The sequence below is a fragment of the Ceratotherium simum genome, chromosome 25, assembly GCF_057802395.1.
Source record: "Ceratotherium simum simum isolate JZ-2026a chromosome 25, ASM5780239v1, whole genome shotgun sequence".
In the NCBI taxonomy this organism is placed as follows: domain Eukaryota; kingdom Metazoa; phylum Chordata; class Mammalia; order Perissodactyla; family Rhinocerotidae; genus Ceratotherium; species Ceratotherium simum.
This window is the reverse complement of record NC_141924.1, coordinates 21,682,370-21,701,515: the sequence shown is the minus strand read 5'-3', so window position 1 is coordinate 21,701,515 and position 19,146 is coordinate 21,682,370. Positions and strand designations below refer to the sequence as shown.

At 34.6% G+C, this 19,146-nt stretch overlaps 2 protein-coding genes across 5 annotated transcripts in view; one reads left to right on the top strand and one right to left on the bottom strand.

The window, feature by feature from the left end:
* Positions 1-3,393, top strand: part of CHPT1 (choline phosphotransferase 1) — a 31,874-nt gene extending 28,481 nt beyond the window's left edge. The window contains exons 8-9 of one of the 2 annotated variants that reach the window (XR_015556374.1): positions 363-561; positions 3,220-3,393. Coding sequence is in view for 1 of the 2 variants with exons in the window: in XM_087449042.1 (XP_087305168.1) it covers positions 363-473; positions 3,220-3,264 (156 nt within the window). In the remaining variant the exon portion in view is untranslated. The remainder of the gene's footprint in view (positions 1-362; positions 562-3,219) is intronic. The other variant, XM_087449042.1, reaches the window with a different exon arrangement.
* SYCP3 (synaptonemal complex protein 3) lies at positions 3,236-12,952 on the bottom strand. Of its 3 annotated transcripts, none has more exons than XM_087449043.1 (9): positions 12,751-12,952; positions 11,914-12,063; positions 11,423-11,489; positions 11,217-11,251; positions 9,945-10,062; positions 8,753-8,852; positions 5,903-6,001; positions 3,429-3,533; positions 3,236-3,299 (listed from the first exon to the last, which is right to left on the bottom strand). In XM_087449043.1, the coding sequence occupies exons 2-9, from the start codon at positions 12,044-12,046 to the stop codon at positions 3,246-3,248; spliced, it is 711 nt and encodes a 236-aa protein (XP_087305169.1). In that variant the 5' UTR covers positions 12,047-12,063; positions 12,751-12,952; the 3' UTR covers positions 3,236-3,245. The 3 variants fall into 3 exon arrangements, with proteins under 3 accessions (XP_087305169.1, XP_087305170.1, XP_087305171.1); XM_087449044.1 differs by having other exon boundaries at positions 11,914-12,059; XM_087449045.1 differs by lacking the exon at positions 5,903-6,001 and having other exon boundaries at positions 12,751-12,947.
* Between the last annotated feature and the right edge of the window lie 6,194 nt (positions 12,953-19,146).

The window sequence follows — 19,146 nt, the reverse complement described above, 5'->3', positions numbered from 1 at the left end:
TATTTCATTATAATGACTGATAGCTCCTTCTAGTAGAAAACTTGTGGCTTTGTTGCACAGCAGAAAATTGAAAGAATGTGGAGTCAGAAGAGTTGAGTTACTTTCCAGCTTTTGTATTTTAGTCTAGGCCTTTTACCACTCTGAGCCTCAGTATGTGTAACTGTGAAATACCCTGCATATTTCAGAGCACTATCATGAGGCTGAAATATGAGATATATGAAAGTACTCTAAAATGTAATATTTTCGGTGAAGAATTTTAGGTTAAGGGTTGAGATTTGTTGGGGGGGGGGCAGAAAAACAGCTGCTGCATCAGAAAAGATAGACCATAATCCATTTTATATTTTCTTTTTTTGGTTTTAAAGGTCATTTCTTCATTTGATATGATGATGTACTTTAGTGCTTTGTGCCTGCAGATTTCAAGACACCTTCATCTAAATATCTTCAAGACTTCATGTCATCAAGCACCTGAACAGGTTCACAAGCATATTGACTAATAGCTCAAGGAAAAGAGGAGAAGCAGTTAGGGGTACCTATGAGTGAAGAAATCTCCCTTTGCAGGAGGCTAGTATACTATCAAATAAGGTTATATTTGAATATAAAACATTGTCTGGTAGATTCCATTATGTCTATTTCAGTTGTGAAGCCCTCATTGTGTATCAATATTTTTGAGCACAGGTATTATCAGAGTAATTTATAGATTAAATTAGAAACAAAACCAAAGAAAGAAATTTCAACTTTCTGAGGATAAGAAAGTGAACCATTATAGTCTAAATAGCAATCTTTTTGTCTCAGAAATTCTTATCAGACACTTGGGGTTTTCACTGACAAAGGATTACATAAAAATTCAGGACTTAAAAGATTTTGGCAATCTTGAGAGTGATGCTTACTTTGATTGCTAAAAATTGACAAGTGAGTTCATAATACTATAAAAGTACATGGATTGTAATACTGTAATTATTGGGCCAAATGATGTTATAAGAAATGATTTTTTTTATTAGCCATCTTTCAAAAGAGGTATGTTAATTACTATCATATAAAAGGAAATACTTGTTTAGCATACCAAGTAGAATTTAAAAGGGCTACTGGAATTTTCTATAATTTGTATTTAGTAAAAGGAATTTGTCTTACCAATTCAGAAAAACAAATGAATCTTTACAGTCAGGGTAACTTGTTCCTTGATATTCTTGAGTTAAAATTTCATTGTCACAAAAAAGTGGACATTAAACATTCCTTTTTATGAAAAATAAAACTGTAGCTAAAGACAGTTAACATATAAGAAAATTAGTAATTTATGAAAACATGGCAAAAATATCTTCCCTTTAGAATATCAGCCAAAGTTAGTTCAAGTACATGTTAACTCATATGAGGTAAAAACGGGATAAAATAAGTATTAGTTATTCAACTACCAAGTACATTATGTACTGATTCTTCTCTTTCCACTCTCACTTAAAAATATTTATATTGCTCATTATGAATAACAAAACTATCACAAGGATCTTTTAATTTTATCTGACAGTTCTGTAGTCCGGAAGCCATATGATAGTTATATCTTAAGCAAGAAAAAAGCATATTGAAAAAACAGTGAAAGTTGATATTTCTTAAAAGGAAAAAAAGACACTTATGTGAATTAAATACATAAAAAATATTCCAGAGTACTTATTTTGCCTCTGCAACTATTGGCCAAATAAGGACCTTCCTAGATGTGTGGATAGTACTTAAGATTTATATTCAAACATATTCTTTGACTTAAAAGGGAAATCCTTGACAAAATGCAAAAATTTAGGAAGTCAGTTGTCCCTTAATGTCAGATATACATTAATAGTGGAGGACTAATTTCTTCCTGTATAAGTTATCACAGTTAGAAAAAGAGAATCAATATGGATTTGTTTTTAAAAACTTGGAAAACCTAGGGGCTGGCCCAGTGGTGTAGTGGTTAAGTTTGCGCACTCTGCTTCAGCAGCCCAGGGTTTGCAGGTTCGGATCCTGGGCACGGACCTATGCACTGCTGCTGCAGCAGGCCTCCCACATATAAAATAGAGGAAGATGGGCACAGATGTTAGCTCAGGGCCAATCTTCCTCAGCAAAAAGAGGAAGATTGGCAACAGGTCTTAGCTGAGGGCTCATCTTCCTCACAAAAAAAAACAAAAAAACAAAACTTGGAAAACCTTAAAACTAAGATAAGCATGGATTATAAGGCAAAAATTAGAATTTGAAACACGGAAAAACAGGAGAAAATCACTCCTCTACTCCTAATGGGCATATTTTTTGTTTTGAATGATTGATTCAATGAAAGCAATTTCAGCAAAAAATAGTTAACTGACTTATTTAAAACAAATGCTGAAACAATTTAATATTTATTAAATCAAGTGTTTCATATGTTATTCTGTTTAAAAAATGCACATTTTAAGAGACAAGGTGTAAGAATTGCCTGTTCAAGTTTGGAAATGAATGTAAAATCAAATTTCCATATATTTAACTGAATATTAAAACTAGAAAACAAAATATTCTAGGTAATTTATCTTTAAAGACAGATATGAAGTACTTAAACCATAAGTAATTAGGTATGTTAATGACATGCTCTTAATTACTACTAAGGGCATGTGTCATTTAATTGCAGACCAAGCCCAATTAAATGGCATTGTGATGTCTTTGTGGAAATGATATATTCACAAATCCATGTCTTAAAACTGATATATCTTGTTCAGTTGTTGTAGTGGTTTTTAGCAGTTTAATTTATTCCAGAACACATACTTCAGTTGCTTTTAATAAATTTCATAGGTCAATAAAGGAGATTTTCTTTTGAAATCTTATTTTTATTAGAATTGGCTGTGTAATTTAATGAGTATATACAAAAGGATGTACATATAAAATAGATTTTGTATTTTTTTCCTTAAAGAAGAACAATGTAACCTTCTATACTTATGCTTTCTACCTTTTGGGACTGATACAGATACACTGAAGCCAAAACCTAAAGTTAAATCATCTTTATTGCTAAAAGTTAATTGACAAGTGTTAGAAACAAAAATTCACTATTACTATTAAAGAGCTGAAAGCTTGGTACATATAATTTATGAATTGCTGCTACTCACATAACTTCAGATTTTATTTGGACATTAACAACGATTAACACCATGTAATATTTTAAACTACAATTTTTAAACCACTGTAAAGACTTATATGCCTCTTAGCTAATGTTATAACTGTTATCATATTATTTAGGTTCAAGTTCTTCCTTCAAAGAGTCTTCAGAATAACATGGATTGAAGAGACTTGCGAACACTTGCCATCTCTTGCTGCTGCTGTTACATGAAAGGAGATATTAAACATTTGTTTAATTTTTAGATAAGTGTTATACATATTTCAGCAAATAAAATATTTCAATGCTTACATTAATTAATGCTTATTTTTCAATTTTAAATATGACTTACAGTTTCCATCATAATTTTTTTTTGCAACATAGCCATTTCTTTTCTAAGTTCATTTTGTGCACCAGTAAGTAGATTATCATGATTCTTCTCCAAGTCCTCCATACTCTAAAACACAAAAAGCTAGTTCAGTTACAAACCACCACTTTTCATCTCAGGTTCTAAACTTGTACAATTAATTTTCAAAAGTGGGAACTTTTTAATATTCAAATAATGTGCATTATTTATTCTAAATAAAAATATTCTAAGTAATACATGAAAACCAAAATACCCACTAAAGGAATAAAAAAATGTCAGACATGAATCAAAATTATTATAGGAGGTACAACAGTAGTATACTTTGCTCGAAAGCTTGAAACAATAAGTTAATGAACTGTTAAGGTCAAAATAGAATTAAAAAGAAAAAGATTAGAAGTCCCATATCAAATTTCTATAATTTTGAAAATTTCTAATAATCTTCTAAATATCAGGTTGTAATCCACTTATTATGACTAATAGTCACTTTGATGTGAATTCATTAGAAGGAATAAAATGATCTATATAGTATACCTCTGTTCAATTTATGAAAAACAAAAATTGTTATAAATCTTTACTATTCATTCAACAAACAGTCATTCTAATGCCTTTTATGTAGAAAGCACTATGTTAAGTGCTGTGGAGAAATTAAAAAATAATACATGATCACTCCTTTATTCTAGTCAGAAGAAACATAAACAAAAATAACACAAAATTTTATAATAGGAATGGAAACACAACTTGCTGTGGTTATATAGTAGAAAATGGGGAGTGATTCCAATTTAGTTGGCAGAAGAATAAGATTTCAATAGGTAAAAAGGAGTTAAAAGTATTCTAGGACAAGAGTATAAGCAAAAGCATGCAAGTGCATAGCAACTGAGTTCAGAGAAAGCAGTTATGTGGAGGGGTGGGAGTAATGGATGAATGTAGTAAATGAAGCACAAAAAGGATCACATTGGGGGGAGATCTTGAATACCTAATAATTTAGAATGAAAAGCTACTGACAGTTTTTCAGGAGGGATGAGATAATGTTTTAGGAAGATAATATGGCAGACCTATGAAGGATGGGTTGGAGAACAGACAAATCAATTAAGAGTTTTAATAATATAAGCAAAGAACGGTGAGGTTCTGAACTAGGGCAGTAGGCGTGGGAATTGAAAGAAAGAACCATTGCAGAGGTAAAAATTACAGGACCTACTAATAACTGGATGTGAAGAATAAGGGAGATGGAGGAGTCAAATATAATACTAAAATTCCTACTCTAAGTGGTAACGTTTAGTGATAGCAACTAGAAGAAATCTCTTCTAGTACTTTATTAAACCTTCACACCAATTAAATGGTTTTTTTTTTTTTTTTTTTTTTTTTTAAGATTTTATTTATTTATTTTTTCCCCCCAAAGCCCCAGTAGATAGTTGTGTGTCACAGCTGCACATCCTTCTAGTTGCTGTATGTGGGACGCGGCCTCAGCATGGCCGGAGAAGCAGTGCGTCGGTGCGAGCCCGGGATCCGAACCCGGGTCGCCAGCAGTGGAGCGCGCTCACTTAACCACCAAGCCACGGGGCCGGCCCCCCAATTAAATGGTTTTTTAGGGTGCATTAGAGCAAGCAGATTGGAAACACTTTTAAAAATAACTTTTGTGTTCATATATATTTTAAAATAATCTTTAAAAATATTTGTTTTGAAACTATTTTACTAGTTTACTCAGAGCATCCCAATTCCTTTAGAAGAGTGACCTTTTAACATGTATTTGAACAAGATTATCTAAAAGAACCTCCCATCAAAAAAAAAAGTATACGTAGGATTCCAATGAACTCCTATGAATATTTACTAAAAAATATGTATCTGCATGAACAAGAGGTCAATGCCACAATTTGCTAATATGCATATGTGTCAGTAGATAATTCTCAATCCACAAATTTTTAATCCTCATCTGGTTTTTCATTCTATTATACATCTGGGCTAGTTGGCATATAAAGCCACTTTTAGTCACTATAATAATTCTAAAAGCAAATATGCCATAAAGTACATATATAATAAACACATTTGAAAATTTTAAAAAATTCATCAGTTTCAGTTGGGTACTTTCTATTTAGCAAACACTGGGGATACAAAGACAAGTAAAAGATTACCTAGAAATGATTATGGACTTTCTATTTTCAATTGAGCAAAGAACTATCACGAAAGTACTAATGAATTGTATGCACAATATGTACATTTTTAGGGAAAATTCCTAATGTACCATCTCCTGTTTTGAAGAACCCCCTAAAAATATTCGAATCCTAAAATAAAAATACATTTAGCACTTAAATCAAAAACAATGAATTCAAAATGGAAAGTAGTTAAGAATTTAAAATGTTTAAGCAAAGTGTCTTCCCTTCAACTTAGAAAGAAAAAATTATCTTCTACTTACATATATAAATAATGTTTTATAAGAATGTATTTTGTTACCAAATACAACAGACCTTTATGAACTGCTCATATAACTGTCTAATTGTTTTCAGTCTCTGGCTCTGAATAATTCTAGATTGTTGAAAAACCTTTTGTTGCTGTCGAAACATATTCTACAAATGTAAAAGAAAAAATTATGTGATAATTTGGGTAAAATTTTAAATGTAACAAAAAATAATTCTACATCAAACTTAAAAGGAATAGTTTTAAAATCAATACTTCTAACATTTTGTCTTAACAACTATTATGACCAAGTTTAGAAAATTTGTATTCACCCCTAATATAAACAATAATATAATACTACTACCAGTCATTGAATAGGAAACCTCAACAACTCAAAACATGTCTTACTTGTTCATGCTTTCCAATATCAACACAGATGATCCTTCCAGTAATGCTGGTCTTTCAGTTCCCTGGCTTACTTTCCACCAATGATTTCTGTCCTCCACCCTACTTTAACCATTCACTTACACATACTCATACCCTAGATTTTTTCATTACCAAAAACTATAACCTCTACATAGTTATTAATATGAAGTTTGCTATTATAATACTATGTGTTGGATACTATTTTGAACTTTTTAAATAAATTTATATATGAAGTCAATCCTCTAAACAACTCTATGAGACAGGTACTTATTATCCCCCTTTCAAAGATGAGGAAATTGAGGCATCAAGATAAATAATTTTTCCATGGTTTCACAGCTAGCATTTGGTGAAACCAGAATGTGATTCCAAATAGTATGTTTCCAGAATCCAGGCTCTAAACATTGTTCTATACTGTTTTCTCCATATATCCCACTATTCAACCACTACCTCCCTACCATTCTCTCTCTCTTTAGTACAAGTCAATAATCTCTGTCAAGACCAAAAATCCATTCATCCTACCTACTTTTTACTGTTTCCTATTCTTATTCCCATGCCCTCACTTTCCTCTTTCCCAGCTTAAATTCTATGGTCAACCATTAAAATTATTCCTTTGTATATATATACACCTTGCTCCTTTCTTACTCTGTCACACTTGTTTGGCTAAACCCCAACCCTGGAAAATCCAACTCTCCAGTCACTCTGCCTGCATCCCTGTAGCTGGTCATGATTAGAGAAAACCCCACAACTATGCTGACAGGTCTCACTTTAAATCATGATCACTATGATCACTAGCCTAAATTGGACCCTGAATGCTGCTTGGCAGTTGTATTTCCCCAGTCCATTCACTGGCCCATCCTCAGGGAAGTATGTTATACCTTCTCATTTGATCTCAAAAGGCAACATCTTTTCCACCATCTGATGACCTTAATTATTTCACTAAAGAAATAAGCAATCCAAAGAGAACTTTTAATCTTCTATCACCACATCTACCCACCCACCTACATCCATCTGTGTTCATATGCTCTACTTTCTCTCCTGTTTTTAACGATGAACTATCCTTGTTCCCTGCTAAGGCCAACTTCTTCACATGTCCTCTCCATTCTCAAGAATTCAGCAACTGTCCCCCTCTTTCCATTATCTTTAATTTTCCTCTCAAGATTATTCCTATCAGCACACAAACATGCTGTTCTTTCTCTATTCTTCAACAAAAACAAAATACACACTATTCCTTTTCTATTCAGGCTACCACCCCATTTCTTTCTTTCCCATTCTCTCTTATGCTCATTCCAGTCAGGTTTTTGCACTATTCCACCAAATCATTCTGATCAAGAATACCAATGACCTCCACGTTGCCAAATCCACCTTATTTGGCCTATAAATAGTGTAGGACAAAGTTAACCCTCTCTCCTTCTTAAAAGGCTCTTCTTCACTTATGAGTGGTTTCCTTTCTACATATTAGGCCACTCATTCTCAGTCTCCTTTACTGGTTTTCCCTCATCTTCTAAAACTCTGAACACTTGAAGTACTTACTCCAGGGCTCAGTCCTTAGACTTCTCTTTTACATTTACAATCACTCTTGGTGATCTCATCCAGTCTCATGGCTTAAATGCTATCTTTATGTTGAGAATTCCCAACTTTGTATGTTCAACCCATATCTCTTTCCTGAACTCCAGACTCACATACCAGTGGCCTACTCAACATCTCCCCGGATGCTTCATATGCATCTTAAATTTAACACTTCCAAAACTGAGCTGATCAATCAACCTTGAAAACTATTTGATGTGAACAGTACCTTAACACTTAGATAAGGGATGCATGATAATTTTACAAACAATGGAAGTATGAAATAAAAGGACAGTTAACGTAATTATATAATATGTGGGTAGGGCTGACTTCCATCTCCCAGAGAGATAGGCAGGTAACACAAGTCTGGCCATTAAGAGTAAACCATGTTTTGACCATAATGACTGGTTCAGGAATGGGCAAATGATCCAAACTAGATCAGTGATATTCCTCCAGAGGATTTTTCTGCCAGAGTTATTAAGAAAGACTATCTTAGTCCACTGGGGTTACTAAACTTGTAGTAAGTATAGGATTGCAAGAAGCTACCACACTGAGAGAGCCTACTAAGAATTGGAGACAGAGCCCAGATGATGCTACATGAGCAATCCTTCCCTACCCCCATTCAGCTATGCCCAAAGCTAAACTAACCTTGGACTTCTATAAACCAAGAATCCTTCTTTTGTACTTTGACAAATTTCTGTCACTTGGAACTGCAAGAATACTAACCAATATAAGAGGCAAAGACCAACAGCTTTTACGAGTATGGTATGTGCCTATACTTCTCTAGTTTACCACCCAGCAGGACCAAAACACATAGCCAGCAATGGGTAATGGAACCTGGCTGAGCTCCATGGGTCTACTACAAGGCTAGGCTCTCCATTCCTACTTGACATTTGGTTATAATTAATTATAAAGCTAAGCATGATACTAACAGCTAGTTTTTCTTCTTGTTCCCCAGCTTTCTGCACATCTATATCCCACTGCTGAAACAAAGTCAGAAACTGCTGAGAATATTCTTGGTTAAGCTTCTGCCTGTAAAACACAATAACAAATATTGTCATATTTCATACCGATATGGAAAAAAATATGTAAAACAAAACTGATTTGACATAATTTATACTATAATAAAAGAAGGAAATAATAGCACATTTTCAGATGTGAAGCCAATTAAAATTATCATTTATGCTGATTCCAGAAGTATATATTTTCCTAACCAGCTAAAAGAAAAGCCCTCTCACTCACATGCTTTCTTGATTTTTTTGTGTGTTTGAGGAGATCAGCCCTGTGCTAACATCTGCCAATCCTCCTCAATTTTTGCTGAGCCCTGGGTTAATGTCCGTGTCCATCTTCCTCCACTTTATATGGGACGCCGCCACAGCATGGCCCGCCAACCAGTGTGTCGGTGCACGCCCGGGATTCGAACCAGTGAACCCCGGGCCGCTGCAGCTGAGCACACGCACCTAACCACTTGTGCCACCGGGCCTGCCCCTCAATCACATGCTTTAGCTCTTGACAACTAAGAAAGTTTTATTGTATAAATTTTCCAGTAAGGTCCATTTTATCTCCAAGCAGTTTATTTTTCATTTTTCCTACTGTATATAGGTTCTGATATGATAAACAGATCCAATGAAGTTATTATATTTATCATATAAGATTTCCAAATAGAAATATTTCACTTAATTTTTCCCCATTTTGGTACAATGATTTGGCACAAAATAATAGTTGATTCAGCTAAAATATACAAATTATTTACAATATGATTGACCTTTTTCTACATTGTTAAACAGTTAACTATCACAAGACTAATCGTTTATATGACATTTACTTTTTATTCAGCTAGTGTATTTCTAGAATGTTCGAATATAAATTACCTTTATAGCAAAAAAACTCAATTATTATTTAAAAGAGGAAATAGGTAATCTTTACTGATTTCTAGAAAATATATCTCAAGTCTATGAAGGAGTGAAATTATAAGACTAAAGGACTTAGAGAAAAATCAAACCGAATATAGTTTTTACTAGAGACCTCAGTAAATAGAAGATTATATTACTTTTCATAATTTGCCCCAATGAACACTAAGAAATGATACAAATGTCGTGGCTGTGAACAAACCAACAACCTTACCTTTGCTCTTGTTGGGTTTTCCAAACATGTTCAATTTTCTGGTTACTGGTTTTGAGAGAAGACTTAGTATACATTTCTAGTCTTTTTCTCTTGGCAAGAAGAGCTTTGTTAATGTCAGCTATATTAAAAATAAATATTCATTAAAATTTAATGTTGAGGAAAATTATTTTGTTCCCACATATTCAAATAAATATGAGTAAAGTTTGTTCAACAGTTTTGGAAAGAAATTTAAAATTAAATTTTAAAACAGGCATAATATCAAAAAGCAAGATTATTTGCTTACTTTTTTCTAAGAAAACTTTTAGTTATTGGTATTCCAATTCTGATTTGCCTAACTAGAGATAACTTTTTAATTTAGAGATGATTAAAAAGAGCTAATAAATGAAAAAAGGGTCTCAGGACAGACTTTAACTTCCTCATGAGAAAACACTAAAAAAGGCTAACTTTTTTTTAATTTATAAAATACTCTCCAACTGAAAAAACACATTTAGGTGAATTATTATTAGAACTCATTATATGAAACACACAGAACTATTTTTAAAAAGAATCCAAAAAGGATAAAAATAGTTAAATCAAAGAAAAAGAAAATTTGTTTTATAAAAAATTTAGTGATACTTTTAAATATTTTTTTAGTAAAAAACACAGACTAAGCATAGAAAACTCTTAATTTTCATAAAATTTTTAATACTTCAAATAATGCTTTGCTAAACACATGCATATGGATCTACCATCAATAGTTATTTTTCAGTAATCATGATGGAGCTGCACTATTATATAAATATTTGATATTTCCAATATCCATCTATAATAATAAATTTATAAGACAGATTACAAAACAAGCATTTTGCCACCACCAAATAGAGCAAAGCTTTCAAAAAAGACTTGATCATATGAATAATCCATATAGAGGAGCCAAATATTGACTCCTTCTTAAGAGTGCCATCCCCTTTGGGTACATTTCCTTCTTGGGAAAGAGTAGAGACCTTTCCCAGCCATTTTTGTTCTAAAATTCCACAATTTGTTAAATTCACGTATGTATAAAATAAAAGCACTATTCTTCCCATTGTTAGTACCATTCTCACTCTTCACATCAACAACTGGAAAGGGTTAAGGAAATTTATGAAGCTGAAACACATATACTTATGCAAAATCTTATATATGAGAACCAGGCACTAAATAGCAGTCTTGTAGTCCACTGATTAACATTTCCCATTTACAAGTTATGTGGTTTAAAACAATTTTCCTTAAATACAAATATCTCCTAAAACATACCTCCAAATCTTTCCAGCATATTCTGTACTTCACCCCTGTGAAGAAATTACATTAAAAAACTTTTAATTAGGGATCCATAAAATATCATGCTTGTTTTGGAAGAAATATCACACACCCAGTATTTTACATACAATACTTAGAGAACCAAAGTGGACTTTTCTTGAAGTACTTTATCTAACAGGCAAAAATTATTTTGAGCACATTACCCCACATCTTCAACTACTCCTGCAGAAGTCCTTTTCTTCCCATGCTTTTCAATTACTGGAGTGTTCCCTGCATTGACAATAAAAAATATTTTTGAAATTAAGTATGCTATTTTGGTAATTTTTAATGGAGTAATATCTTAATTTTGAGGTCTTTTAGGCTTTTTGCCATCGTAAGTTTTTTAAGCAGACATTTAAATGCAGTACTTTCTCTGCAGGTTAGATGGAATTAAATGAGGATCCAGGACCATTTATAGGAACAATTTTGCAAGTCTTCCTGTGTTAATGTCATAATAAGCCGTGTACTATTTATCAGACATTTTGGGAATAACGACTGCAAAGGCAAGAGAGGCCTATGTAAGCTTCTCTAACTCCACGTGATAAACATGAAAACGCTTTCCAAACAAAGTTTTATTATAGTTTAAAATGTACTGGGTTCAAAACAAAGAACTGCAGGACGCGATCACTGCCCACCAGCGTTAGACATACTGTACCTTCAGTAACTTCCTCCTCTGAACCACTCAGAATTTTCTTATCTTCTTTTTCAAAGTCATAGGCTCTTATAACCTGATCCTCCATCGATGTCTTCCCCGATTTCCCGCCACGTTTTCTTCCAGAGGGCACCATATTCAGATGTTTTCTGACTTTGAAAGGATAAATCTCTCAAGCCTTCTAATCCAAAGACACCATTTAAATAAACTGGCAACTTTCAAAAGTAGAGCTATCAGATAAAGATGATTTTAGTGGAATCCCATTTTAGGCGTCTCCTCATTTATTTTCTTGGACCAAAAGTTAACCAAGAAGATAACGACAGCGTCAGCCCTGATTCCAGGGGTGCTGGGATGGCGAGCTGGCATCTGAGGACCGGGAGATCTGAATTTCAGATCCTCCAGAGTCTGGCTAAATTTAGGCAAATCGAGTTTTTGGATTTCAGGCAGAAAGCGAAATCGTAGTTGTTGACAGGCCCCATCACGAGCACGCCAAAAATAAGTTCACAGCAACACAAATATACAACAACAACGTTCTGCGATCTGTGCCTCGGAAAATGCACGGCCACGTGAGGTTTCCACGGAACAGAACGGAGGACAAATGAGGAGGCGCCCTCAGTCAAGGTGAATCGTCTCTGCCGGGTTTGGGGCGGGCAGGAGGGAGGGCGCCGACCCCCCGCCCCCGCTGTAACCCTGCCGAGGGCGTCGTGACAGGGTGACGGGACCCAGCTCAGCCCGCTGCTCTCCCCCGCCGCCCGCCCGCTCAGGGCCCTGCCCTCAGTGAGCTTCCCCGCCTGCATTTTCCTGTCAGAAGCCCAGGTAGGGCCAACTGGGAGGACTTACCTCACCCTTCGAGAGGCGCCCCTGCCCGGACTCCCGTGCTGGACAAACTCCTCCCCTCCTCACGCCTGGAAAAAAACCCCAGTGGCCAACGACCACAGCGACAGGTCTCTGGACAGGTGTCCGCGCCCCTCCAGCCTCCCACACCCCAACTCCTCACTTGAGCACCCCGCTTCGCAGCTGCGACGCTACTCTGCGGCAACTTAGAATTCGCAGAGAGAAAAGCCAATCTCGCCTCGCCCGGGAGCGTCGCTGATTGGCTGGTTGCAGTGCGCATGCGTGCAGCAGCTGCGGAGCTCCGCCCCCGTGGGCCAATGACCGTGAGACTGCTGGCCCAGAGTGCCTTGCGTGCGGGCCGCAGTCTGTGGCGAGTTCGGTAGAGACTCGTTGCTTTCCAGTTTCTTTATTTCATGTAAGTTTTAAATTTTTATAATATTTGAAAGTGGCACGAGAATACGTAAGTTATGAAACATGATGAACACGACCTCATTTGTGAAGTAGAATTTTACCAAAACCCATGGAATCTCCTCAGGAAGTCCTTTGCATCCCATTCCCCATTCAGAGATATTTTTAAAAATTATCCTGAATTTTGTGTAAATCGTTTACCCTGCCCATTTTCTGTGTTTTACTACCACGTACATGCATCTTTAAACAGCACTGAGTAGTTTTGTTTGTGTTTGGGCAGTACCAAAAATCGTACCATAATCTATGTAGTATTTTGCCACTTACTTTTTTAGTTAACGTTATCTAACAACATCGCTAAGAGAACTTTTACTACTACATGTAGCCATGTAGTAGTAAATGTACATGTACATTTTCTACATGTACAACTACATGTAGAACTACATGTAGTTCTTTCATTTTCACTACTGTATAATATTCCATTGTGACTCTATTCTACAATTTGTTTATTGGTTTTCTTGTACATGGACATGTGGGTTATTTTCAGATTACAGCCTATGTAAACAATCTAGTATGAATATTCTAATCTTGTACGTACATACTGAAGTTTTTACAGAGCATCTAGGTGTGAAATTGCTAGGTCATAGGCTAGATGATAGTCAGTAATGCCAAATTGGTTTCCAATTTATACTCCCACCGACAGAGTTAGTTCCCATCGTTCAATATACTCCTCATCACTTGATATAGTCAGATTTCTTAATTTTGCCATTTTGGTGGGTGTAAAATATTTCTTTAGGGTCTTTTATATTTCTCCAATCACTGGTAAGATTAAGCTCTTGTTACGCTTATTGGCCATTTGCATTTCCTTTTCCTTAAAATGTCTATTTGAGTATTTTGCTCATTTTTCAACTGGGTAGTGTGTGTTTCTTATGGATTTATAGGTCTTTGTGTATGCTGGATGTTAATCTTTATGACTGTTTTTCTCTATCTTTTCAGAAAAATGTGTCTTTATCCTGAAGTCATAAAAACATAAAGATTTTAAGTTTTTATTTTCTATTTTTAAGTCTTTGTTCATCTAGAATTGATTTTTGTGCCGGTGTCAGGTAGGATCCAATTACTTTTTTTTCCCCCAAGTGGAAAATGGTTTATTGAATAGTGCGTGCTTTCGCTATACCAGCCATGTCATATTCATGTTTTTGAGTTTGCTTCTCTAGCCTGTTGCCTGTCCCTGTGCCAAAACCACAGTTTTCATCATTCCAGCTTTATTAAGCTTTCATATCTAAAGCGGAAGTCTCACACATTATTTTTTCTTCAGAAGTATCTTGTGTATTCTTGAACTTTTGCCTTTCAAATAAATTTTGGAATTAGTTTTCCAAGTTCCATGAAAAAAAAACCTACTGGATTTTTAATGGAATTGCACTGAATCTATAGATCAATTTGGAGAAAGCTGAGTCTTCCTATTCTTGAACATTGTATATTTTCCATTTATTTAGAACTTCTTTAATACCATTCGATAAAGTTAATTTTTTTTCTTTGTGCAGGGTTTGCACTTTAGTAGAGTTATTTATAAATAACATATTTTATTGCTATTTTGTTATAATTCTTGCTGGTATATAAAAATCCAGTTGACTTCTGATATTGATCTTATATCCAGCAACTTGTAAATTATTACTTCTAATAATTTGTCTGTCGAGTCTGAGGTTTTACAATCATATTGTCTTGAATAATGATATTTTTGTTTCTTTCTAATTCTTAGGCTCTTTTTCCTTGTCTGAATGCACGGGCTAGGATCTTTAGAACAAAGATGAATAGAAGCATCAATATTGGACTTTCTTCCCTATTTTAAAGGTCATGCTTCTAAAGTTTCTATTAACGATGATGCTGTATGTAGGTTTTTGATGCTGTATGTAGGTTTTTAGAAGTTGCCCTTTTGGAAAGTTTAGCTTCTATTCTTAGTTTGCTAAGAGTTTTTTGTTTGCTTGCTTGTTTTGTTATTTTAAATCATGAATGTGTGTTGCATATTATTAAATTCTTTTTCTGTATCTGTTGAAATGCTCTTTTCTCTTTAATTTGTTAAGGTAGTGAATAAGATTTATAATATATAAATCTTTTTCCAAATGGATATCCAGTTATCCCAACATAATTTACTAAAAAGTCAATCTTGACTCCCATTGATTTGAAATACCACCTATATTATACACTATATTTCCATATGGAATTGGGTCAACTTCTGGATTTTCTGTTACGCTCCACTGGTCTATCTGTTTATGTACCAGTATCACGCTGAATTATAGAAGCTTATTTTATTATTGTTAAAGTATATTTTAATATCTGGTAGGCTAATTCCCCCTCATAGCTATTCTTTTTCAGGGTTTTCTTAACTTTTTTTTTTTGCTGAGGAAAATTTGCTCTGAGCTAACAGCTGTTGCCAGTCTTCCTCTTTTCTTTTTTTGCTTGAGGAAAACTGTCCCTGAGCTAACATCTGTGCTAATCTTCCTCTATTTTGTATGTGGGTCGCTGCCACAGCATGGCTGACAAGTGGGATAGGTCCACGCCTGGGATCTGAACCCAGGAACCCAGGCTGCTGAAGTGGAGCATGGGGAACTTTAGCCACTAGGCCATGAGGCCAGCCCCTTAACTATTTTTTTAAATATGAATTTTAGCATCATCTTGTCTCTCTCCAAGAAAAGAAAAAAAAGTTGTTGATATTTTTATTAGGATTACATTAAATTTATAAGTTAACTTAGGGGAAAGTGACATCTTAATGATGTTGAAATGTCCTAACAAGGAACAAGAAGTATCTTTCCCTTAGTCCAAGTATACTTTTGTATTGTGAAGAAACATTTTTAGTCTTTTAAATATAGGTTTTGAATGTTTCTTATTAAGTTTATTCCTAAATATTTTATCTTTTTTATTGCTAGTATAAATCAAGTTTCTTTCCTCTTCCATTATATCTTCTAACTGGTTATCTTTTGTGTATTTGAAGGCTTTTGGTTTTTGCTTGTTACTTTTACATCCTGCCACCTTGCAAAATTCTTTTAATGTTTGAGTTAGTTTATTCACTATGTCCCTAGAGTTCTCCAGGTGAATTTTCATGTCATCTGTAAATAGAGATAATTTTACTTCTTTCTGATTCCTATGTCTTTAATTATTTTCACTTGCTAAATTTCATTGGCCCAAACCTCCAGTACAGTGTTAAGCAGTGGTGGAGGTGGTGGGCATTTTTACTTTGTTCTTTAACTTAGTAGGAATGCCTCAGGTATTTCCCCATTATTAAGATGATGACTTTACAATTGAATTTTTATTAAAAATGAGTGTTAGATTTTTTTAAAGGTTTTTTCAGCATCTATGGAGATAATCATACAATTTTTTTCCTCATACCTATTAATATGGTAAATTATATTAAAATGTTTGCTAATATTAATCCATCTTTGCATTCCTGGAATAAGTCCTACTTGGCCATGTGTATTATTTATTATTAGAGTATTGGAATCTGTTCAGGATTTCTGCATTAACATTTATAAGGGATATTAGCCTGTAATTGTCTTTTTGTTGCTGCCATTATCAAGTTTAGATAATAATATTATGCTTGCTTCATAAAAAGAATTTGGACATTTTCCTTCATTTTCTATGTTTTTAGCTTATGTAGTGTTGGGATTCTTTGGCTAAATGTTTGGTGGAATTCCTTTGTGAAACCATCTGAGCCTAGTGATGTCATGTAGAGTAGTTCCTTGATAGTTTTCTTGATTTCTCCTGTAGAAATTGGTTTTGTTTGTTTGTTTGTTTGTTTTTTGGTGAGGAAGATTGGCCCTGAGCTAACGTCTGTTGCCAATCCTCCTCCTTTTGCTTGAGGAAGACTGCCGCTGAGCTAACATCTGTGCCAATCTTCCTCCATTTTGTATGTGGGACGCCACCACAGCATGGCTTGATGAGTGGTGTGTAGGTCCGTGCCCGAGATCCGAATCCGTTAACCCTGGGCCACTGAAGCGGAGTGCACAAACTTAACCGCTTCACCACAGGGCTGACCTCAGACATTGGTCTTTTTAAGTGTTCGTCGCCATTGGGGTCAATTTTAGTAAACTATCTTTTTCTAAGGAATTCTCTATTTCATTTAGTTTTGTAAATTTATCTGCATAGAGATGTATAAAGTAGTCTCCTTTGATTTTAAAAATTCTTGTGTATTAATAGTTGTTTCCCCTATGCCTGTCCATCTTCCTTTTTTTGTTTTTTTGATTTGAAGTTAGACTGATTTTTTTTCCCCCCTATTCCGAGGCATTTTTGTACAGGGTTTCTAGCTCAAGAGCACCTTCTTCTGTCAGTATAATGAAGTGCAGTTTCTTTAAGCATTAATGGGGTGGGGGGCAGGAAGGATAGGTTGGTGTGTCTTGTTTCGCCTCTGTTTCTGCAGGATCTTTAATTTTCCCTCTTACATCTTTCTTTCTTGTATCTCCAAGGAGCACCACTCCTTTATTATCTGATTCTCCTCCAGAAACAGTGTTTCTTTGAGGCTGCCACCACTGCTGGGCCTGCTTACTTTGAAAACCCAGCGGGTACTGTGAACTACCAAGTCTCTAGCCTGTGTTCCTGTTTTGGCTCTTAGTGTTAGACGTTGTTTTTCTAGGAGTTACTTTATTTGTGCTTCATCTAGGTCTTCTGCTGCTCCCCAGCCCTGTTTTGCATACAGTCTCTTAAGCCTCCCATCCCACAGGCTTGTACCTGTGCTCATAGGCTCACCGCAATGGCACAAGCTCTGTTGGAATTTGTTGTTTATTTCTCTACTTAGAGAAGTTCACTGTATTCTCTGTTTTCTGGTAATGCTGAAGGCGTGGTTTCTATGTGATTTGATTTTCACTCTGTTTATTTTACGGTTCTCAGGGAGGATGTGTGGAGCGATTCAGATTCAGGGGGCCACCGTTAACCTTCCTATGCCAATTCTCCAAGTCTTTCCTTATTTTTTAAATATCATCAGAGATGTATCCTTGCTATTAGTCTTTTTTAAAAAAACAACTTTTATATTTTATTGATCTTTTCTGTTAAATCTTAGTTTTCTATTTCATTAATTTCTGTTTTATTATCTCCCTACTTCTACTCTCTATTGTTGTTCTTTTTCTAACTTTTTATGTTGGACCATTGGTTTGTTTATTTTCAGCCTTTCTCCTTTTCCAAGATATTCATTTAAGATGATAAATTTCTCTCTATGTACCATTTAGCTGAATCCCACGAGTTGTGATATGCGATACTTTCACTACCATCTAGTTCTAAGTATTTAAAATTTCTATTATGCCTTCTTCTGTGACTCATGAGTTACTTAATATGTACTTTAGACTTTCAAACAAATGTGATTTTTAAACTGTATCTTTTTTATTGGAACATTCTAACTTGATACCCCTGTAATCTGAATCACACTTATGATTTGAAATGTGTTACCACTTGCTTTATGACCTAGCTCAAGGTGCATTTAAAAAATTATTCTATGCATGCTTGATAAGAATGGGTATGCCCTAATTTGGAGGTGCTGAGTTCTAGATATGTCCATTAAATCAAGCTTATTAGTTGTGTCATTCAAATATTTTATGTCTGCTGATATAGTTGTCTCCTTGGCCTAGGAATAATTGAGGAGTGATTGGACATGTGTTAAAATCTTCTACTCTGATAGTGGATTTGTAAATTTTTCCTTATAGTGTTATCAATTTTTTATTTTTGTATTTGGAAGCTGTTTAATTAGGTGAATATAAGTTTAGAATTTATACTGTCAGTTGAACTTTAATCATTATGTAGTGACCCTAATAATGCTTTTTGTCTTAAATTCTATTTTGCTTGATATTATTAAAACTTCCCCGTTTTTTTTTGTTTTAATGTTTATCTAGGATATCTTTTCCCATCTGTTTACTTTCAAACCTTCTGTATCCTTTTATATTTCATGTGTATCCCACGGTGCATATCTGTTTTTGTTTTATGGTACAATATAATAATCTATCTTTTAACTGATCAGTTTAG

Excerpts from the sequence above, each read along its gene's own strand:
- SYCP3 (XM_087449043.1), bottom strand. The coding sequence starts at position 12,046 with ATGGTGCCCTCTGGAAGAAAACGTGGCGGGAAATCGGGGAAGACATCG. Across the intron at positions 11,252-11,422 it reads GGAGTAGTTGAAGATGTGGG|GGGTGAAGTACAGAATATGC; the intron begins GTAATGTGCTCA and ends ATTTCTTCACAG. Across the intron at positions 3,534-5,902 it reads TATATGAGCAGTTCATAAAG|AGTATGGAGGACTTGGAGAA; the intron begins GTCTGTTGTATT and ends TTTGTGTTTTAG.